At 45.1% G+C, this 24,180-nt stretch overlaps 1 protein-coding gene across 1 annotated transcript in view; it reads left to right on the plus strand.

Moving 5' to 3' along the window:
- TMPRSS15 (transmembrane serine protease 15) overlaps window positions 1–24,180 on the plus strand; it is a 1,384,111-nt gene that overhangs the window by 722,349 nt on the left and 637,582 nt on the right. The window contains exon 13 of the mRNA XM_069204099.1: window positions 4,102–4,252. Coding sequence (XP_069060200.1) covers window positions 4,102–4,252 — 151 coding nt within the window. The remainder of the gene's footprint in view (window positions 1–4,101; window positions 4,253–24,180) is intronic.

A 24,180-nucleotide genomic window follows, 5' to 3' on the forward strand; every position in this document is an offset into this window, starting at 1 on the left:
CTGGACCCAATTCTGATATGTTGCTTTACATGCCAATAACAAATGAATATTTGGCAGTTGTCAAGGGCGGCCCTGTGTACTTGAGCAGTTATATTTCAACAATATTCCTCAAAGTTTTCCAAATCAGATGAGCTCTATACTCTGATAGCAGAGCTTTGCTGCTCCTGAAGGGCCATTGCAGCTGCTTTCCCTAGGCAGGCATCCATTAATCCTTTAGCATGGTATTCAAAGAAGTACTTTCAGAAGGATCATAACCTGGACTAATTTATTTTCTTGAATGTCAACAGCAACCATCATGGTACCATCAGTGAATTACAGTAGTTCTAAAAAACACTCTGTTGAGCCCCTCCTTGACTACAGAGAGATCTCGGTACTGTCCAAGGGAGCTAGTACTGATCATTCCTGACCAATCAGGTCCCCTTCAACCTTTAAACCTCTGCAACCACTGCCAGTCTCTCTTAGCTGGAGTAAAGATGCATATTTGTTGCCCCTCAATGTTAGGGGGTTGTCATTGTCTGGAAAGGAGAGATTGCTCATGTGATTCCTGAACTCTCTGAGGTAAAATGAACAAGGTCACTGACTTAAAGACACAAGTAAGGGCAGCAATTTAGTTTCTGGATAAAAATCAATAGCATTCCCTACCTAATTGTTTCAACCTTTCTGTGACATGGGTTTTTATCCCTTTTTCGTAGTACATTCCCCCCAAATTCTATTGGACATTTACTATACGCCACTATCTTTAACCTATCAAATTTGACATTAGGTAATCCCAATTTTCACCCCATGTTAGTGTACAGGTCTTTGATTGGTCTTCATAATTGACGTCTTCAGAGGTGGCACATCTGGTGTTACTTCATCCCTTTGTAATTCTTTGTACATCTTTTGGTCAGCAGTTCTTCTCTCGTCCCCGGTTAGAATGACCTTGTACATTACATTAATCTACATTTCTTTCAATTTATTTATAACTTTTAATCCATGGCACAGACGATGCGCCTGGGAACGGATTTAACATGGTTACATTAATCTTCCAAGTTTGAATTAAAAAAAACATTTGCGGGGTCATGGCCCCTTGTGAGTCAGCACACTGGAAAACAGAAAAATGCATTTAATATGAGAACCAGCAGCTAAGCTGCAGCTCACGCTAACTTAAGGCCTATGAGGATTTTCAATACAGATTCAATAATGTGAATGTTAATATAAGCTTAATTGAACATAACATAAACATTTTATTCATCATTATTAGTTTGCGTATACATTGGTGGCCACTCATCGTGGTCACAATTCAAGTGCACGTTTAAGCAAAATCGCTATTATTATAGTTTCCATGCAGCATCTTCACACATTAATATATAAACATTTCGCTAATATAGATTATATAAGCTAAGCTCTCTCACTACCTTGAAAATCAACCATGAAGTAGAACAAAAGTCAGAATGGATTTCCACTTTAACCATAATCATACATTGGCATATTGATAAAATGAGAAGCAGTGAAGTTTGCACATACAAGGATCCACTGTACATGTCAGACGTTTAGCCGGGCGTGCGTAAAGACTTTGATAACCGGTTTGAAAAGTTTAAAAAACGCAGGTTAAGAGAAAACACAACAATCACAGCATCGAATGTCCCTTTGTCATTTTAGATTTTAGTTGACATCGTCAATAAACAAGTTTCTTTTAAAATCTATAAATGGGTTTTGCAGCATGAGTGCAAGGCCCTGAAAATACAAGGGGCTTGAGGAATAATGCCCCTCTGAACCTCCAAGCCCCCGTGTCACTAGTTATGAGTCCTGGTGAACTGCGGTGAGCTATAGCTGGAGAAACCTTGACACAGTTGCACCAAAAGACAACTGTATTTTAGAAACGTAGTAGATTGAAAACCGCCTGTAAATTATTTGTAGGGGCACCGTTGATTTTAGGGATCACTTACTTACAAAAGAAGGAAAAACAGTTATTAATTTTCTAATTTTGAGCCTGTGGACCAACAGTTTGCCACCGCGTGTTTTCAAGTCACATATAATGTGTGCTTAAATGTGCCTACGAACACCAAGGCCCATATTTATACTTTTTGACGCAAAACTGCGCTAACGCAGTTTTGCGTCAAAAAAATTAGCGCCAGCTAACGCCATTCTGAAGCGCCATGCGGGCGCCGTATTTATTGAATGACGTTAGCCGGCGTTAGCCGCCGGCACCGTCTGGTGTGCGTTAAAAAAAACGACGTACACCAGGCAGCGCCGGCGTAGGGGGATATAGGGCTTGGGGGTCAAGAAATGGGGAAAGTCAGGTTGAGGCAATTTTTTAGCCTCAACCCGATTTGCGCCATTTTTTTTCACTCCCAACCCCCATAGAAATGACTCCTGTCTTAGCAAAGACAGGAGTCATGCCCCCTTGCCCAATGGCCATGCCCAGGGGACTTCTGTCCCCTGGGCATGGTCATTGGGCATAGTGGCATGTAGGGGGGCACAAATCAGGCCCCCCTATGCCACAAAAAAGAAAAAAACACTTACCTGAACTTACCTTAATGTCCCTGGGATGAGTCCCTCCAGCCTTGGGAGTCCTCCTGGGGTGGGCAAGGGTGACAGGGGGTGTCCCTGGGGGCATGGGAGGGCACCTCTGGGCTCCTTCAGAGCCCACAGGTCCCTTAACGCCTGCCTTTTGCAGGCGCTAAAATACGGCACAAAAGCGGCCGTACGTCATTTTTTTTGACCCGCCCACTCCCGGGCGTGAATTTTGCCCGGGAGTATAAATCCGACGCACATGGCTCGGCATATAATTAACGCAAAGTAGGTGTCCACGCTAAAAAATTACGCTAACTCCATGGACTTTGGCGCTAGACGCGTCTAACGCCAAAGTATAAATATGGAGTTAGTTTTGCGTCGAAATTGCGTCAAAAAAAACGACGCAATTCCGGCGCAAATGGAGTATAAATATGCCCCTAAATTTCTAGAGTCTACTCTTACTTTGTGAGGGATGGTCAAATAAGGGAAACATGTATTGTACCCTGTCTAAAATGTAAGACTTTGAGAATTATGATAAAATCTATAAAAAGACCTATAACAGTCCAACAATGATGCAAAGTAAGATTGATTTACAGACGTTGGTACATTTTGAATAGTAGTGATTGATTGTCACGAAAAAAATATAACAACAAAATAAGTTTAGCTAATGATTTTAATTTATCATTCCCTAAAGATGTTGTCATGACTATCACATGCATCCATAAAGTGTTTTAATTTAAGCAGTATGTGAGCTGGCTCCATAAGCAGTATAGAGATGCGTTAGTTTATTCTGTTTTCTTTGATCTAATGAAATGATAAATGTATTTTTGAAGATAGTGGCTAAAGATAGAATGTATACCAATAACAATCTCGAGTTTGCACTGGGGATTATGCACAGGCAGCATCTGCCTATTTTACACGTATCTGCTATACCTTCACAATGTCTTTAACAATCTCTGATTGTTCCCAGTGGGGCATATTTTCCAAATGTCCTTTCTGTCAGAGTTCAAACTGTGCACATTCAATCTCAGTGCGTGTGGTTCCGCTATCTGTGAAGCAGAACGCAGCCCATTCTGCTTGACCCAGATCGAAACATTCAGGGCCTCCCCATTCACAAGTTCCAATTTTTATTTCCCATTGCATTATGAGTTACCTTCTCTACGGTGATGATCCCCAGTGTTATTTTCTAATGGTTAATAAATCATTCATAAAAATATTTTTAATGTTTTAATGGCTGCATCTATCTTTACCTTTGTATTGATTAATTTTATTGTGAATAATTTGTTCTGGAGGAGCTAACAGAGAAAACATAACGAGTAGAGATGTCGTAAATTGTGTAAATAGCTGCTTAAGTGCCTTTTTCTGAGGGTGGGCAGATGGGCAAAAGCCATTTCAGAGGTTTAAATATTCAACAACCAAATGGTCTAATTGATGTATACGACTCCAATGTGGAATAGCTTATGTATGTACATTTGTTTGAACACGGTTTAATTTATGAAGGTTTCTTCTGACACCTGTTAACAATAGGTTTCATAATTGTTTTGATCTGAACAAGTACCTCATTATAAAGGTACCTATTTTCATTTCTTTGTGGTCACTTTCAAGGTATCACATGTATGGCCTGAATGTTTATCGCTTCAGTGTTAACATCACCACTGGATCCAACGTGGAATCAATTGTTTTCCAAAAGGAAGGAAATTATGGCAACAACTGGAATTTTGGCCAAGTAACATTAAACATAACGTCAAATCTTACGGTAAGCTCAGGTCATTCTATTTTAACGAGGTAAAATACTAACGATTTCTATTGTAGCTTTACAGCCTGACCATAAAATGCTATACCGGTCATTAAAGGCCTGCTCCAGCGTTAAAGTCCCAATCCGATTTCAAGGGCCTTTAACAAGGGAGCAGACACTTTACTGCAGCTATAGCCCAGCTACGGAGGGCTATAAGGCTATTAGAACATTCCACGACTAGAAGGAAAAATGTTCTAATAAAGAAAACAAAGGCCTCATGGAGCCCAAGGGGATTTTGAAATCCCCTCGGCTCTGAGAGGCCATTGTTCACAGCAACAGCTGTGAACCCATGCACTGGAATGTTGGAGCTGCGGCCCTCTAACACCCATAAGAAGCCCAGAACACTCCATTGTTTTCAAGGGAGCTCCCAACATTCCAATGTTTTAATAAGATATAACTTTATACTTTATTCGCATTACTTGACTTGTGCAAGAATATGGTTAACAATATGTCATGCCTAATACATGTGTTGATGCACCTAGATGCTGGTATTTGTTATTGAGAAACAACGTGCTTTTTTGTCTCCTTCATAAAGTCCTTCAGGACAAATTCACAGCCTACCTTTCCTAGACGTCACCCACTATAAGTCTGCAAGGACCCTTTGCTCCTGAATTCCAATAATAGGCTTATTGGCTTTCTGAGATCTGGCTACCATGATCAATGATCTCAAAATTAGGAGATAACAAAAATGTTCCTTGCAGTTTTAGACAGTCAATAGTCTCTTTAGTCTGTAGTGAGCAGCATAACTATTTTTTGCTCAGTGATATGTGTAAGGCACCCAAAAAAAATCAATTACAAGATCAATAGAATTCATTTAAGGTGTGTTATTATCGTGAGGGAAACCCTAATGATCAAAGAAGAAAGGCAATCTTCATAGAACAAATGTGGACTCAAGGTGATAGAATGGGTAGTAAAGCTGTTATATAGATTAGTATATGACAGTCACTGTATATTGCAAATGAAAGGATGAATTTGTGAGGCAAAGAAATTGAAGGAATGCTATCAACAGCGCCTGGGCCTTCTGTTTCACAGGAGTGCCAGTAGCAGCATATTCCATGTCAGCTTCCTTCGTGAAACTAGTTGAATGGTTTCATTCTTTGCCAATTTTATGATAATTTCTAGGAGTGGATAGAATTTTTAATTCTCCTGGCAGAATGGGAGTAATTCAATAATTTGCGGTGAACATAAATCAGCAAAGTAATGGTACTTAAAAATAGAACTGAGAGGGAGCAGTCTCTCTAGTTTTTAAAAACAACACAGCAGATTAAACTTCAAACTGCAGTGATTGTTAAACACAGAAGGACTTCTTCCTCTTCCAGACCTGTTTAAGTATCACTGCAGTGCACAGCACCCCCAGTGATCTTACATAAACATGTAAGGCTTAGACAGAAAAAAGTTGATAATAGTGGTATACTAATCGCACATTCTATACAGATAGAAATTGTAGGAATAACATTATAAACATACAAGGATGAGTTGGTTCTCACTTGGTATGATATCCCCTACTGCCGCAATCCTGGCAGTCCGACTGGCAGATTACAACCACGGCTATATGACCACCAAGAGACCAATGCCAGGATCAGGGATCCCAACGTGTTGGCAGAGGCTGAAGTCATGGCCAGACATGGTGGCACTGAGTTCAGCACTGCTGTGCTGTTCGCAACTTCTCTTTCCACCAGCCTTTTCATGGCGGGTGCCCCACCATGAAAGGGTGCCTGAAAGTCAGTGCTGCCCCCTGCCCAGCACCCTTGCAATGTGCACTGTCTGCTGAGGCAGACAGTGCACATTCTGGGGTGCTGGGGGCACCCTCTATGCCACTGCAGTGGCCTTGGCTCCCTGAGGATCTGCGGCAAATGCCGCTGCACTGTTTACAACAGAGTGACCAACAGAAACCTCCTAGTACGGAGATTTCTGACAGTCAGCCCAGTAAACACATTGAAATAGGGCTGGGGTGGAGACCTCCAGCTTTGCAGGGTGTTTCCTCCCCAATCGTCTGGAGGGCCGACTGTTAGCCTGCCAAACTGGTAATGAGTACCTTCATCATATCCAAAATCATACTATGAAAAACTAGTAACCCAAACATTTAAAAAAAAATCATATATATAATATATTATTAGATCAAACAATTAATTAAAATACCAATGTTAATAAAGAAATATTTATAATAAAATTATATGTCCATTGTTTTTAAAAAACAAGCAAGCATCACGTAACAAAAGGCCTCATTACGAAATTGATGTTCCGTGGACCGTCATGACGAAGTTGTCAGTCTGATTGTCATTGGTTGGCAGTCGGACCACTGTATTGACAGTTATGCTGGCCTATGGAGCAAAGAGCCCCGCAATTCCATCCGACTGCAAGGCACCACAGACTGCTGAGGTCATGAGGCTGCACAAACAGGTTGGCGGTCCAACCACCACGTCTCAGAAGGTGGAAATGAGGCATATAAAGGGAGACACCCACCTACAGGATCTATCACACATCTGGTGCCACTATGGAGCCCATCATTGCTTTTGAAACTCCTGCAGAGAAGGAAGTGAAACCTGAGAGTTCCAGTTCTGGTTCGTGCTTTGTTATGTCGCATTGCGCTGTGAGCGAGTGCGAGCTGCTGTCCGGAGTATGGTGAGCACAGTGAGCATCGGAGTGGATCTGGACCTGGACCCTCGGTGCTGGTGGGATCTCGAATCTCCGATCCCATCATATTGTGCCTGTGCGGAGCACGAGTCCACCCTTGAGCTCCCCCAGTGACCCAGTGACCCGGATGATCAGTGCCCGCGGGCTGTGTGCTGGGTGAGCATCCCTGAGACAGATCACGGGTGCGAGCCCAAAAGGGGGAACACCAGCACCGGAGGAGGTGCAGGAGGAGGTGCAGTCATGCCTAGGACCAGAGGATTGAGGATTGAAGGAGTAGGAGAGCGGCAAACGAGCACGAGAGGAGCGGACAGCGTGAGCAGGAGGGCAGCAGGCAGTAGCCAGCAGGCAGCAGGTAGTCTGCCTCTGGACCTTTTTTGCCTTTTTTGCCTCTTGTTGTTTTGCCCCCTTGCTTCTGCACCTGCCACTAGCCTCCCAGTTTCCTGGTTTTCCCAGCTCACCCTGCCTTCACCGTACACCACCTCACACCTCCTCATATAGTCTTGTAACATCCTCCATTGACACTGACACGCAGAAGGTGCTCCAGCTGCCTTGACTGTTTCCTGGACTGCTGCTGGGCAGCTAGGCAGCTCCCCCGCCAGCAATGGGCAGCTGTAGCCTGTAGCTTTGAAGCCCCGAAGCGTGGAGTTGAGGTAGGGGAGAGCGGGTTGGGAGTGTTTAGATTCAGGAGGGCTGGTAGTAGTGCTGGTCCTCCACTTCCACCCACCCGATCCCGTTTCCCTTTTCATCCCTGATGTTTCAAGCTCCTGCCCCGGATGTGATTTTGCTGTGTTCCGGTGGCTTTTTCCCACTTCCTACCACATCATTTAAGAGACTGCGTTTTGCTGGTGGCCAGATACAGGCCAGGTATGGGGGGTTGCTCCCTGCCCTTTAACCAGTAAGATAATGACAAGATAAGGACAGCTTGACAAGCTTGAGGTCATCTTAAGCAAATGATAAAGAGGAGCTCATGTAACATTTTGGACTGATACTAAGCCATTAGGTGTTATGGGACTACTATCCTTCTGCAGGATAATTGGTTGATTGATTGATTGAAGGAAGAGGATCCAGGGTCTTGGAGAGTGTGAATAAAAGTACAGGAGCAAGTCAGCAAATGACTTCTAAACGTACAAGAAGGAGTAGGTCTTTCCTTAGCCGAGCCTGTAAAAAAACAAAATCAAACCCCCTGAGAAACAGGGGGATGCAGCAATTAAATATAAAAAGTCTGAATTCTATCCTCCCATTCCTTTCAACCCTTTGAGATAATAATGGCTAAGGCAGGAAATACATCTGGTAATAATTCTCTTCAAGGTCCCGCTCAGGGTAATGATCTGAATACTTTGATGGGCAAGGGCACCACCGTCACCATCACCGAGGGGTTTGCTGGTTTTGTTGCCTCCCCCCTGTGAGGGGGTCGAATCAAGTCAAAGTTACAGAATTTACCCTCCCTGATATGGACCTGGATGAGGTGCTTGGCAGAAGAATAGCTTCTTCATCTATACCAACGACGCCCGTAGTAGCACAATCTAACATTGATTCCCCTATGTTAAAGCTATTCAGTAGCACCCCCTCGGATCACTTTCTCTCCGTCTTAAATCCATCTGATCCCCCAAATTTAGCATGTCCACCAGCACAACATGTAGTCCTTTCTGTACTCTCAAGTGCCTTGAAAGAATTTTATCATCCATTCTGGAACTTTTGGAGAAATCTATAAAAAATTAAGACATACGCAAGACATCCTCGTTTCCATTCTAAAAGTCTTACTAGCAAATCAAGACATGAGCCACTCCTCTGCAGAGTTGACTACGACTTCAACAATAAAAAAGGAAGTATGTAAGAGGTTAGGTCTAAATACAAATGGTACTAGCTTGCAGCTCCCAAGTGCTGAGGACTTGAAGATCACAGATGATAAGCTCTCTCACTCAGATAGAGGAATTCAAGAAGGAAAACCACAGTTGGTCGAAGGAAGTACTACAACAGTAATTCAGGACTTTGAAGAGAACAAGATATACTCTCTGAATAACCTGTTCTCAAATACAAACTCACTGCTTAATATTACCCCACCGGCTCATGTAGTCCAGATAAAGTAAGATGTCCCAAAATCCAGCGCAGTACCATTTCCACTCTTTCTTCCCAAAGATCATCCATCTATAAAGCAGGTGGAACAAAATGAAAACGACATGGGTCAGGCTAGAAAAGTATCTAAAAACTCCAAAATAAGAGGGAAAAATACTGGAAAGAAACGGAACCGGAGAATTATTAAAAAAAAAGAAAGGAAGGTCAAGTTTGAGGAGAGAGAGCAGGTGGAATTTACAGACATCGCAGAACATGTCTCCTCATTTAATAACTCTCAGAACATTACTGAGGGGACATCTGTAGTTGTACCATCTCAGGTCCATGATCAGACGGTCCAACCAGCGATTTTATGTGCTAGATCTGACTCCACCATCATGGTTCCGCCTGATCCTGTCAATCCTGTGGTTAAGGAGTTTCACCCCAGATTAAGTTTTCAGAACGTAGGAGAAAAACTCAGATGGGATAATGCCCTTGACGGGCAGCCGGAATTACCGGACTACCTGGAGTTTTTGACTATATTTGACTCACTGTAGGTTTAAATCCTTCGTTCCTATTGTCTTGCTTTCTGGAAATAGACAAGCTCAATTTAATTGAGAGTACTGATATTGTGAGGGTCTTACTTGACCACAGTAGGGGCACGAGTAAGGCAAAGGTCTGGTTCTCTTCCAAAAGTATTGTGAAATTAATCTTGGTTAATTGTGCCCAACTTCAATGCAGAGGTATAGATGTCATCCCAGTCCAGAAAAAGTCAATGTACACCGGTGAGCACACTATGACTCCTGGATTAGATTCTACAAACTCAATTGTGAATTGGGGGAGAAAATGTTCCCTTACTTCAGGTGAAACAGTGCAAATTTTGTTACATCAAGGTACAAGGGTAGTGAATGTCTTGGAAGGACCTAAATCTCAGGGCTTTGGTCTCAATCAAGAAAACTGGAATTGGGTAGCGGGGGTGTTGAATAGACCTAAGCCCAGGGATAAAATGGATTAGTCATGTTACTAGCACTGGCCTTTCCTTGGTCTCTTGGAATGCTGCAGGTATAGTTAAAGATCAGTGTAAATTACAAGTTTGTGTTTAATGATGTTTGATTTGATTTGCATTCAAGAGACTTGGTGTTCAAATGAGTTTACTTGTCCGGGTTACATGGTTTTAAGCAAAAAAAGCACTCCCTTAAAAAAAAAGGGCGTGATAAAGGCGGCATTGCCATGCTTTCAAGTGACAGATATAATTGGGAATATGTCAGCCTCCACGACTCTTCAAATTTTTCTCAAATAGTACGAGTACAAGTTCAGGGGGAGAAGGGTGGGACACTGCCCCTAATGATTGTAAATGCATATATCCTTCCCGAAAACAATAGGATGCTATTTTACAACAATTCTTTTTACAAATTCATGCTATAAGAAATCCTGTTAAGCTAATTTTAACGGGGGACTTAAATTGTAAAGTTTCTAATACTACGCTTAATTCCTTCAGTAATCTAGATAGGGAAAATGCATTGAATGTCCCTTGTATCATGTCCCCTCCTAGAATTAGGACAGATAAAAGAGGATTCATCTTTTTGAAAGGTCTTAGGTCCTTGAGTTGTATTATTTTGAATGGGTGCTTCAGTATGGACTCACCCGCAGCCCCCACCCATAAGTCAGTTAAGAATAGCTCCATTATAGACTACATCTGTGCTTCGTACAACATAGCTCAAAAAGTTGAGGATATGGCTGCATTAGACACCCTTTACAGTGACCACAAAATCGTAAGGCTTACTTTGAGCTTGAAGTTAGGGGCTACAGACTCATGGTCTATAAAAGGCGCAAACCTTAATATGAACAGTAAAAATAGGAGAATGTCTTGGATGACAGTTAAAATGATATTGATTAAGACATTGCTGGAACATATTGTGGGAAACATGGAGGTGTGGGGAAAAAATGTTCTAAGACAATTTTCCAATTTAATAAAACATATAACTTTGTGTAAGCAGCCAGAGCGTAATATAATTAGAATGAAAAAAATTCTGCTTCCTATTCTGAATCTAAACAGAGTAATAAATAAGCTAGTACGGCGTTAATTGGAACACGAGTCTAAGTAAATGAATAGGGAAATAACAAAACTTAGGAGAAGAAGATCACGGCTGAAACTGGCAATCCGAAAAAAGAAGAGGATCATAAATGGATTGCATTAAGGGAAGTGGCCGTAAAAAGAAATCCCAGAAAATTTTGGGCTATTATCTCAGATGGGTGTGGAAATGGTCAAATCGTAGCTGCCCCCCCACTAGAAGAGGAAGATTGGAAATTGTATATTCAAGATATTTACACTGAAAACCATGGTGTTGACCCGGGGAGAAAAGGGTCAGCATCAAACAGAGGGGGATAAATGGACAATAAGGGTACTCCAACAGTGGTGGAATTAGAAGGGATCATAAAATCAATGTGCCCTTCAGGTGCTATGGGCCCCGACGAGGTTCCAATGACCCTAATTAAAAGGGAACCTTTGCTTTGAGCAAAACTACTTCAAACAGTATTTGGCTCCTGTTATGTCCAAGGTAATATCCCGGAATCATGGACGGGTAGTATAATTCTATCTCTATATAAAACGGGAGATAAAACAATACCGTCAAATTACAGACACATCGCCTTATTAGACGCAACTGGAAAGATATTATCAAAAAGCATTTTATTGCAATTGACTGATTGGGTGGAGGAAAATGGTACTCTACCAGTGGAACAGGCAGGTTTTCGAAAGGACCATAATACCTTAGATATTATCCTGATTATGCAAATTATAATTGATAATTATGTCCTGTTAAGGGGAGGTGTACTGTATGCAGCATTTATCGATTAATCTACATCATTTGAAACTCCAAGATCTAGGGGTCCCTCCTGGCCTCCTGCGATTGGTGATTGCCCTACACTCATCGACCTGGTGTAAAATTTTCATGGGTGGAGAACAGGGATTATCCTCAAAGGTTTTGACCAAAAATGGTCTGAAACAAGGCTGTCAACTGGCCGGATTGCCTTTTTCCCTTTATATCCATGACCTTCCCATAAGTCTCAGGAATTCTCCTGGAGATGCCCCCGTGGTGGGGGGGGGCAGCCAATCGCATGCTTAATGTACCCAGATGATATAGTAGTATATGACCTTACCCCAAAAGGCCTAAACCGTCGCTTGGCAGCCTTAAAAACCTATTCGGAGCAGCACTTCCTGAGAATGAATACAGCAAAGTTACAGGTGGTTTGCTTCTCTGGGAAGAAAAACAGAAGGAAAGTCCCTCATCCTTGGGTTTTGGGTCAACGTAAGTTGGAACAGCAAGTTTCATACCAGTTTTTGGGTAAGATCTTTTCGGCTTCAACAAAGGATCAAGACCACATTTGTCATAATACCAATAAGGCTATTTCACTTGCTCAAGGCCTGTCGGGTTTTTATAAGGCAAATGGATAACGTCACTTCTTACACTTACTATCTCCCTACCAGGTCAACATTCCAGCAACTCTTTTATACACGATTGAATGTATTGATATAACCAAATGGGATTTTCTTGACAAGACAGAAGGCCGCATTCTGAGACACATGGTTTCCTGCAATCATGCAGTCTCAGGGGCAGCATTCGTCTTGAATTTGGCATTAAGAATATCTTTGTGCAATGCCTTGCGGCAGTGATAAGAAGGGTGCATAACCTCATGCATAGCGAGGAATTCACATTGAGAAACCTAGCCTATAGTGAGATCTGTCACAACCTGAGAGAAAAGTCCAGGTTCTTTAGAATTTATATCAAAGCTATTCGGCTCTTAGAGCTAGACTTGGGCGTCTGTCCTTCAATTTCTAATGTATTGTTAAAAAAAAACTTTGAAGGAAGCAACATGGTCCAAATGCTTTCTGCTGGACCTGGATGCGTGCCGCCAAAGAAGAGGTCTAGAGAAATTAACTAACTCTGTAACTATGAAAATGGTGCAACCCTATCTGGCCTGGAATCTACACCATGGGGTGAGGCGATTGTGTATCCTGCTTAGACTTAATGGAATGCCCCTGAGAGTTCTTACTTCTAGGTGGGATGACTCTGCTAACATTTGTGATCTGTGTCAAGGCGGGGTACAGACTCTTTCACACGTTCTGTCTGTCTGTCCTGCTTTAGCCGCACCAAGGAAACTATGTTGAAACCTCTCTTTTTGTGGCTTAATATCAGATCTCATAGAGAGGCCATAGATTTATGTTATACCCCCTGAATGAAAGATTTTGTTACAGGATTCTCAATTTTTTTTCATTCGTTCATGCAGTTATTTTGAAACCTTGTGTTTTAAATTGTGCACTATTTTACTATGTATTTACATGCCCCGTCTTAGTAATGTGTATCATTTTATGTTGACCTAACATGATTTTTGTATCACTACTCATGTGGATCTCTCAGGAGTTCCAAATCATGATAATAAAATATTGATTGATTGATTGAGCCCATCACACCTATCCTGCACTGCTGATGATCATTGATGGAGCACAAAATCCATGCCGCTATGGGTGCAACTGACTGTAAGTACACACACCTACCAGTGCCATTAACCTTAACAACAGATCATTGGGCCATCAGCCATATCATATGGGGGTCATGGTACAGGCACCATGTACACTTGTCATTGTGTACACAGTCGGAATCGGACACAACACGGCCCCTATGGTCAGTTCACTTACACTGCACCGCAACACTGCATAAAATACATGTTTGCTCATCCCGGGCCAGGGTGAGAGAAGTGTACACAACATTGTTTCACACAACACCAGCACCATAACTACAAATACTACTCACACAGTCACATTCCTCACATGCCATGGACTGTCATCACATTCAATACACATATGAAACACAAACACAACTCCCCAGTAAACAGCCCTGCAATGAACACGCACATCACCCATATTGCAACACAATGGAAGGTCAAAGGGATATACACTTGGCAAATACAAAGCTCACTATTCAAACAATACCTGCACAATAGTGATGGGGACATCTGGAACACTCAGGGAAGGAGGCTTTGTATATGACCCTTAAACAACAGTTGCACAGGAAATGGTCCTACATGTATCTCAGGGACAAACAACACTACAGCCAAGTGACATCTGAGCAATGTTGGGGTGCAAGTCAACAAAGCACAAACAACTCCAGTGGCATGGGGCATACAACTAGGTGAAGTAGATGCAAGGTACACACAGCTAAATGGGCACATGCACAGTCAAAAGCAAACAAAGGTAGCACACCTGAACACACTCCATGTCTGCACAAACAAAACTCAAGCTACCACACATTACAAAAATCCATAATTCATACCAGGGGGACAAGTCTAACATCATACATGCTCTCATTGGACAACATAAGATTGATTACTCACTATAACAAACAGTACACAATTAAATTACACCACCATTGCATTTACACACACATATCCCCTGGTCTTGGGGGACACCAGCACTGCCCACAAAGGCAGATACTGCAATCAATAGCAAATGAAACACACACAACTGTAGTCTGACAATATCACATTGTCAGAAACAACATTATGGCAAAAAGGGAATTGCAGGACAAATGTATACCCACAAAGAACAACTGTTTGTGTTTATGAACTTTAAAGCCAAAATGTCCATGGCCATTGTCCAGTCCATAGTCAATGGGCAATGTACATCACCGTGTTCTCACTTGAATTCTAACTGCCAGGCGACCACCACAGGAAGGGGTGTCAAGTGGGCAGGCACCCCAAGGATCATCTCTGGGGGTGCATTTTGGGGGAGGTAGGTTTGGACTTGGGTTTGAGAGGGGTGGATTGCTTTTTGGGCAAGGTAGACTTCTTCTTGAGGAAGAGGTATGGGTGCTTGCAGGGAGGCCGGTGTGAGTTGGAGGTGGAAGAGAGGGGTTGGGAGGTAGGTCAGGACCTCTGGGGTTTAGGACAGGGATGGAGGGAACAGGGGAAAGGTTGAGGTCCTACTTAAAAAAGTTTCTTAGGGACACAAGGGCAGTCAGCAGAAGGGGGTAGGGAATTGGAGGCTGAGGGAGTGGTTGTCTGATGTGTGTGGTGGGTATGTCACTAACTATTGTGGTAATACCTGTGGGCATGCTTGGTGTTGTGTGTTTTACACTGGGGAGGTGAGGGTGTCTGGGGAAGTGGTGACTGATGTTGTGTCTGTGGGTTTCCATTGTTTGCTTGCTGGTTTGTTTTGTGGTACTTGTGTCTGTGTGTTGAGGTGGGTCTGTGTAGCTCGGTCTGTACGCTTTGGGTAGGTACAGGAAGTGGGGATTGGGATTGGGAAGAAGGAGTTGGAGGGTGATTGGCTACTGTCGGACATTGCACCATGAATGCCTTCCAGGAATTCATTTGTCTGCTGGAGTTGGGTTGCCAATCCCTGGATAGCATTCACAATTGCTTTCTGACACACACAGATTCCTCTCAGGTGGTCAATAGCCTCTTCACTGAGGGTAGCAGAGGGCAATAGGGCAGGAGCAGAGGTGCCTACAGTATAGCAAAAACCCTTTTGGGTGAGCGGGCACAGTCAGCTGGGTGGGGAGCAACAGGGAGGGTGGTGATAGAATGGGAGAGGCAGACAAAGACGGGACAGGAAGATGCCCAGATGGGTCCACCACCACTAGGGAGTGTCCACTGGAAGAAGAATTTGGTGATGAAGAGGATGCTCCAGTCCCCCCTTTGGCATTCACCTCACCCTCTGATGCCTCTGTGTCTGTGGTGTCTTGACCCGAGGACCCATGGCCAGATGCTTCCCTACTCAGCTGTGCCTTGTCTCTTTCACTTGCCAGTGCTGATGCTGCACATACAACGAGAAATAGGGTCATCAGGTGTCCATTATCACACTTGAACAACAGCTCTGATTAGTCTACATCACCAAGATGTCAAGTAGGCACCAGCGAAAACTCCTCCTAAGTGGCCCAGGCATGTACCACACCATATGGATGCATGCCATCTGAACTGTCAACAGTTGCCCACAGGAGAATCAGGATCTCAGACAACTACAACTGCACTGCTGAAGTTGTGCAATCACAGTAACCATTCAACAAGTATAAAACCTCACTATCTACAAAGCGTTGCCCCATGGAGCACACCTCAGTTACCTGTTGTCATACAATAGGCCAATGCCAACTACATTCCCACATATCCCGCACAAGGTCATTAACACATCTATTTGTCACAAACATAATGACCCAACCATAAGAAATGATGCTCCAAAATCCTGCCATATTGATGAAAAAAGTACAATAGCCTGGAGAAGGTGACATGGAAGTATTCATGTCACACTGGAAGCAGTTGCACTATGCATACTTCACCAAGTGAAACATGTCTCAGTAGTGTCACGGAAGTAGGGCTAATGTTGCTCAGATAGGCCACACATGTGGCCAGGAAATGTACACTGTGGCCATCATGTGCAATATGTCCTGGAGGGATGTCCCCAAAATCTACAACACAATGAATCGGCAAGCCCAAGGCTCATCACCACTAATGTCTGGCACCCCTTACAATGACATGCTCTGAGTACATGCGTAGATGCCATTAGTCCTTAAGATGTTGGAGAGGCCAGAGATTTTCAAATACTTGTACAAAGCCCTCAGCATGTTGCCCAATTGGAAGCTACATCATTGTCTCCATTATGATCGTGCAGACCCAGCTGTCTGTCTGTGATTGAATGTTTGTACACAAATACATGTGATTTCAACTGCAAGTCACTTCATGATGCATGTCAACACTCAAGTCATAAACCTTACCAATTACACATGTGCAGTGAACTTTGCTACATGCTGCCACATCAATGCGACATGCACATTGTGCCTCAAAACACTAGGGGGCAGATTTAAGAAAAGTGGTGTTGCATCTAACGCAGTGTCACTTTTCTTGCGCCCCATTGCACCTCCCTAGCGCCACCATGTGTGCGCCATATTTAAGATGCAGTGCCCCATGGAGTTAGTTAGGGAACTAGTGTCAACATTTTTGATGCTAGTTTGGCGCTTTTCAGGATCAGCATCAAAAATGTTGATGCTAATCCTGCAAAGCACATTGAGGCCCATTCTAAATAATGGTCTGCCTCTTTTAACGCCTGCTCTGTGCAGGCGTTAAAACATTTTTAGCCCCCCTAACAGGGGAACGCCTCTCTTTCATACATTATGCCTGGTGCAGGCATAGTGTGGTGCATGGGGTTACAAAGTGGCGCAATGCATGCATTGCACCACTTTGTAAATGTGGCACATCGATTTTGGCCTTGTTGGGCCACAGAAGTGTGAATAATAATGCGCTAATATGGCACACAAAGGCGCTAGGCCCTCTTAAATCTGGGCCTAGGCCTATCTGTCATGTCCCTCATTGCTACTGAAGTTGTACATGCCAAATGGCATACTATGTCTTATGAGGGAATGTGTCAGCCAATAAACAATAGTGGCATACTCCTGCATGTGGCACAACATGATATGTACCACAATTTTAAATGGCTTATTCCACACACAGGCTGCCATACACATATATGGATCAGATCTGTTTAGTAGTTTTCAATTATAAAACATTGCATATGCACTACATCACCATATTGCTGAAAGGCTCAGTATTATCTTACTTCATGCGAAACAATAGAAAAGAAAGAAGGATAAAGATGTAATACAACTATGTTTCCCCACTTCCGGCTTGCAATACAGTAATCAAGCAATCTCAGGCTGTTATACCATATAAATCTAGTCCTATATATACATCTCCTTGCAGGTGCAATCCCCTGCACTCAGGTCCCAGTCCAACCTCCTCAGCTGCTTTCGCACCTTCTCGAGCTCTCGCCATATTCTAGGAGCACCGATGTGTTTATGTGAGCGCTCTAAAACCCTCACTCGCTGCTCTAGGTCCCCCCTAAGTCGACTCCTTGCCTTATTGTCCCTAGAAGAAAGCGACATCACCTCGCCCCTCAAGACAGCTTTCAGTGCCTCCCACAGCGTTGCAATGCTTATCTTCCCATCATCGTTAAAGCTAAGGTAATCTGTTATTGCCCTTCGGATCGCCTCTACCGTTGCAATGTTCTGAAGCATCAAATCCCTAAATCGCCATCCCGATGCACTGACCCTCTCCATGTCCATGTGAATCTCAACTGTAACTGGGGCATGATCTGACAGGGCCCGCGGCTCAATCGCTGAGTTTCTAACCCTAGGGAGAAGCTCCTGGGATGTCAGGAAAAGGTCCAACCTAGCGTATGTTTTAGTTGCTGATGAGTAAAAGGAGTACTCCCTCAACGTGGGGTGCGCCCTCCTCCACAAATCCACCAGGCCACACTCACTCAACCACTGCTGCTCTGCATCTGACAAATACCCCGTCTGCCCATACCGATGACCTGAGCAATCCAGGTCCACGTCCATCACCAAATTAAAGTCACCCCCAGTAATACAGCACCATCAGGGGATTGGAGCAGCGGAGTCAAAGACTGTCTCAGGAAGGTTTCTTGTCGGGAATTGGGTGCATAAAGGGAAGCGATCGTGAAGGAAACCCCCCCCAGTCTAAGCCTCATGGCCAAAAGACTCCCTGGAACCTCATGCAATTTTGTTATCACTTCCCCCGGAAATGAACGTGATAGAAGTATCGCCACCCCTGCCTGCTTTGATGGTAGTGAGGACCAGAACTGCCTGGGGAACCACTTGGAGCGCATACGGTAGGTATCTTTAATGATAAGGTGCGGCTCCTGCAGGAGACATATAGGACTCCCCGATCTCTCTAAAGCTGATAGGATGGCTAGCCTCTTAGTAGGGTTATTGAGCCCCCTAACATTTAAACTTAAACATTTAATGGTCATAGCCTATACTCAGGGGCGCGAGCAGAAGAGGCAGGGGCCCAACAGAGGACTGTTCCCTACATTGATATTTAGACCACCTCGATTACTCAGGCCTGAGGGTATCTCCACATATAGCCAGCATCGCAGGGAAACCCAACAATAGACAACTAATAAGCACAACAGGTGCATAGACCACAGAAGTCCTCGAACGTCCATCCTCATGAGGTAAAGTTTCCACGGGGCTGTATATCCAACCAAGTTAGTTAACCAGGTCCATTGCCCCCGCCGCCTCAACCCTCTTCGACGATCAGCATATTGTTAGCAATGCGGCCAATAGCAATCCCGGGTGTCTACACTAGGCCGAGGTTCCGGCGGCCACATTGTTCAAAGCGGCTTCTCTCACCGACCTCAGCTCTGAGGCCGTTGGCCGCTGCAGCTTCCTTTTCTTCTCTTTTCTCCGCCAGCGAGGAGGACCCCCCGCTGGCAGGGCCGACCCCTCGCCTGCCTCCCGGCCTATATCCTCCAGATCCAGGACGCGGATAGCCTCCAAGATGGATCTCACCTGCTGGAGCTGCTCCTCCCAGCGGAAGACCAAGTAGAACGGATGGCCCCAGGAACAGGACACACTGCATGCCCTCAAGTGATCCGTGATCGGTCTGAACTCTCTCCGCCTCTGCAAAGTCCGCACAGATAAGTCATGGAATAGCTGGATTTCATGCCCTCGAAAGAGTACTCCCTGGAGGCTGCGGGCCCGCTGCAGAATCTTTTCTTTAAGGACAAAATTGTGGAGACAGGCTAAAATGTCTGGAGGGAGGTCTCCAGGGCCCCGGCGCACACAACTCGGTGTACCCGGTCCAGGACTACCTCCCGTGTCTCGTCTGTGCCAAGCAGGGAGCGGAACAGGTCCACCACGTAGCCCCCAATGTCCTCTTTTTCAGCACCAGCCGGGACCCCTCCAATACGAATATTTTGTCGCCTTGAGCGGTTTTCCAAGTCTTCAACCGCCATCTGGAGAAGGTCCTGCTGCTCTCGGAGGCGGACTACCTCCTGTTGCAGACCCGCCACCTCTTCGCCGCGAGGGATCTCACTGTCCTCTAGCTGCGATACACGTTCGCCCAAGGAGGTAACCTCTCCTCGTAACTCCTTCACCTCCTGTGAGATGTCCCTACGCAGCTCTTGGATATCTCCCCCGAGCGACTCAAACAGGGAGGTCAGAAAGTCCCTCGTAACGGGAGAACTCTCCTCTGGATCTGTCTCCACGCTTCTCTCCAGGGCCCTCGCCTCAGGTAAGTCCTCCGCCACAGTCCCAGGTGTCAGACGCGGCCCTGCCAGCATGTCCCTCACTGAGCGATCGCGCTTGGATTTTGATGTCGCCATGGCGCGCCACCCTGGTCACGCCTCGCCAGTTCAAGCCCGCCGGGCCTCCAGGGTTTCCGTCTGGGGCCAGTCAGTATATGCCGCCCTGTCCGAGACCACGCTCAGGTCCGTCCCCCAGCAGTCATCACTTGCAGCAATCCACTCCTGGTGCTGTCCACAAGCTTGCATGACCACGCTCGTCCAAAGTTCAAATGTTGTAATAAAACAGCCCGGAGGCCGAGCTTCTGGGCCCCTACCTTCTACTGGGGCCCCTCACTTCAAAAGGCCCCAATCCAATGCGTCAGGGTGGGGAGGGCCCATCTGCCGCTCCCAGTCTGACAGAACACGAGGGAGCGCCCTCCTCCCTCAGAGAGCTCAATTCTCCAGGCGCTGGGTCCTGCGGCACGAACCAGCTGGTGTGGGGCCCTGGATGAGCCCCCAGGTCCTCAATCCCTCGACTCCGGGGCAGAGCCCACAGCCCAGACCCGGCTGCAGCCGAGCAGCACCCAGGGGAGGCTGACAATGCGGGGGAGCCTCCAGGCTTCCCCCCCCGCAGGCCGCGAGGCACTTTTCTAGCTCGGGCGGTGGAGCGCTAATGGGAACGTCCTAGCGCTCCGCCATCTTGGACACGCCCCCCTGCCATACACATATATGTGAGGGAATACAAACATCATCCCATCAGCACAGGAAGACCATTCATAAATCAGCAGCTTCCAAATGTTTTATTGATGAGAAAGGGACAAATGCTGACATGTAGGCACAAGGAATGTTGGCAACGGTGATGGTACATAAATCATGTCAAAGGACATTCCCCACTTACCAAGGGAAGGTACTGATCTGTAGCTGCACCCAAGGTACAATGTAGGCTCTGTCACATGTACGATGGCCATCTTCACATTACAGACTGCAGTGAGGAAGCAGCACCGGTCATACGCTGTAGACAACTAGCCTTCAGGTGGCAGATGTCAATATACATATTTACCCAGACTTATGGCTGAGGACTGTGATCCATCACTTACTTACTTTTTGGCCTGTAACATTGAGGAGTTGTGGTCTGTTGCATAGACTATACACACTCTACAATCATAAACAGCATCTGATTGCTCACTGTACAAATCCATGTGTCGTCCCTGAGAGCAAGTGGTTTGTGGATCGCACACAGTTGTGCCCCAGGTTCCTGGGCCTATAAGCAAGGCACATCAGTATACAGCACATGCCATATCTTTAAAAACAACAACTCATCTACTGTGTGACAAATGGTTCATCTGTAATTGTCAGGGGGAGCTTTCAGTAACTAACACATTCAGTTGGTGATGTGACGGGCAGGAATATGCCCTGTACTCACCGGCTTGTGGTTGCTGTGCTGTCCTCAAAACCCTATCAAGCTCTGGGTAGGCCACTGCCAGAATGCAGGCCATTAGGGCAGTCATGGCCCAATGAGCACCCTGTCAACATTGGAAAGGCAGCCCCAGCTGGATCTCTGTGATTTTCTGGGCCCAGCATCTCAGGTCCTCCCACCTTTACCTGCAGTGGTCAGTCTGCCCGCTGTGGAGCCCCACTGTAACACCTTCTGGGTGATTGTTCTCCATAGTGCTTTCTTTTGATGGTGTTGACCTACATGATTGCAAATAACAAATCAAGAGATTGTAATCACAAGTTTCATCACAAATGGTTGAGTCACATACATGTCAGTAACATCAAGCTAGGACTTTTATATTTGCCAATACTCCCCAAGTGTGATAAACACAAGCCAATAAGTACAGGGACCTGAATACAGATATATATATATATTTCCATCCACAGACTAACCCACTACCCTGCCCAGGACCTACAATGACTAGGAAAGCTTACTTGCATCAGGTAGCTCATGCTCTAGTAACCTATACTGTGATGTGAGCCACAATGAAACATTACACACTAATGTGGATTGTGAAGGGTAAACTTCTTAGGCATAAATGGACCACCACATTCACACTCTTTGAGAATAACTCACTGCTGGCAGTCCCTCAAGGCAACTGCCAGAGTACAAACTCCAATGTTACACATGAGTAGCAATGAAGGGGGTGGCATAGTGGGTACAGAAAGTGTCTTCTCCGTCCATGTGTGAACATGTGGACTAACAAATGCAGACTCATGCCACTTCAGCGGGTGGGGTTCTGTGGTACCAATACAACAAAACATGTGTGGCAACCTGAACAGCAGAGTGAGTCATGATATGCCTTTCACACAACAGTTTAGGAACGGCAGATGTGGTTAGAAAGATCTGTGGCGTAATACACTTTGCTCACATGACTCTCAACTGACTCATACAACATGCATACTCAGATCATGCTGTCATGCACATACATGTTGTCTGACATTTACAACAATCAAGAGGAAAGAGATGTTGATGTCAGTAGATGGCAGTCATATCTCGTTATCTAGTTATGTGCATCCAAAACAAGAATGATCTAGGACTCCAAAAACCTCACACGACACAATGTGACTGAACTTAACATATGGCACTGGCCACCACTACCTGCACATTGTCCATCCCAATAATGACACACACAGACTGCAACAGCAGGCACACTAGTAGTCAAACTGGCACACATGGGCACATTCTAGCCTGTGAGGAGGGAAAGTATAGGGAAGTAGAGAGACAATTGTGCATTTGATGGACTTACCTGCTCCTATGGTGAGCCGCAGAGCTGTCCATACATGGGTAGCACATAAGTAACTAGTCTCTCCACCTCCTATGGTGAGGAGTCAGGGGCCCTATCACCTGCTGGACTTGGCATGATTGCTCCAGAGGTGGCACACAGCAGCTGAGGTCAAGGAGGTCTTGCTGGCAGCAGTGTTTAGAGTCGAGTGAGTAAATCTGCAGAACATGGCCGTCATTTTTGCCACATACACGGTCATCACTGCCAGCAGACACAGCTACTTGCGACATCCATTGGCAACAACATTAGCCTATGGCTGTGTCCGGAGTGGTTGCAACCGCCTACTGCGATGACGGCTTCCACCAGCAGTAAATGGGCAATACCTAATGTCCAGTAGAGTAGCTTAGGCAGCCGCCATTTTGGCAGCCAGAAATGCTGTCTTGGTCTATATAAACTGGCATTTAATAGTGGGGCACAGTCTACCACTGACAAAGGTAATTTTGGCGGTAGGGATATCCAGTCACATTTTTAGGGGGAATTGCATTGCACATCTTTGAGTTTGGTCCATATACATGTTGTGACCACATGTGTGGAAAACCATGGTGGCAACATGTGACCCTTGTGTACTTTGCAGCTGTGATGTGTATTGGCTGCCTGTCTATCAATTCAGAAATGCCTTGTCATTAGATATCATTGACATGCATCATGTATGTTCCTGTGGACACACTGGCTAATGTTAGAAATCATGTCTTGTCATACATAGGTACTGGGGGAGAGGGAGGATGTGACAACCTACTGTCTACAGTTCAGTGACAGACCTTCAGCCCATGGAAGAACGACACATCATTCTGCTGTACCGTCTGAATAGGCAAACAATAGTGGACTTATGTCGTCAGTTGGAGCCAGATCTGATGCTAGCTATTAGTTATCCAACCAGCATACCACACATTGTACAAGTGATGTCAGTATTACACTTTCTAACCACAGAATCCTTCCAACATACAGTGGCCCTATCTGCTGGCATCTCCCAACCTATGTTCAGTCTGGTGTTGAAGGATGCCCTCTCAGCAATATTGAAACACTTGGACCGCTATATCCAGTTTCCCCGACTTGAGGATTTAGCACATGTGAAACCTGACTTCCCATGATTTTGCATGCATCTCACGTGTGGTGGGGGCCATTGAAGGCACACATTCTGGCTTGCCCTCACTGTAGGCCAATGAACAAGTAAACCACAACAGAAAGAACTTCCATTCCATGCAAGTTGTATTTTTGGCAGATCTCTACATTTCATAGGTCTGTGCCCTTTATCTAGGTTCAGCCCATGATTCCTTTATAATACAGAACAGCACCATAGCCCAGCTGATGTGACAACTGTACACAGTGAGGGTCTGGTTGGTTGACAAGTCACA

The sequence above is a fragment of the Pleurodeles waltl genome, chromosome 8 (genome assembly GCF_031143425.1).
Source record: "Pleurodeles waltl isolate 20211129_DDA chromosome 8, aPleWal1.hap1.20221129, whole genome shotgun sequence".
NCBI classification, from domain to species: domain Eukaryota; kingdom Metazoa; phylum Chordata; class Amphibia; order Caudata; family Salamandridae; genus Pleurodeles; species Pleurodeles waltl.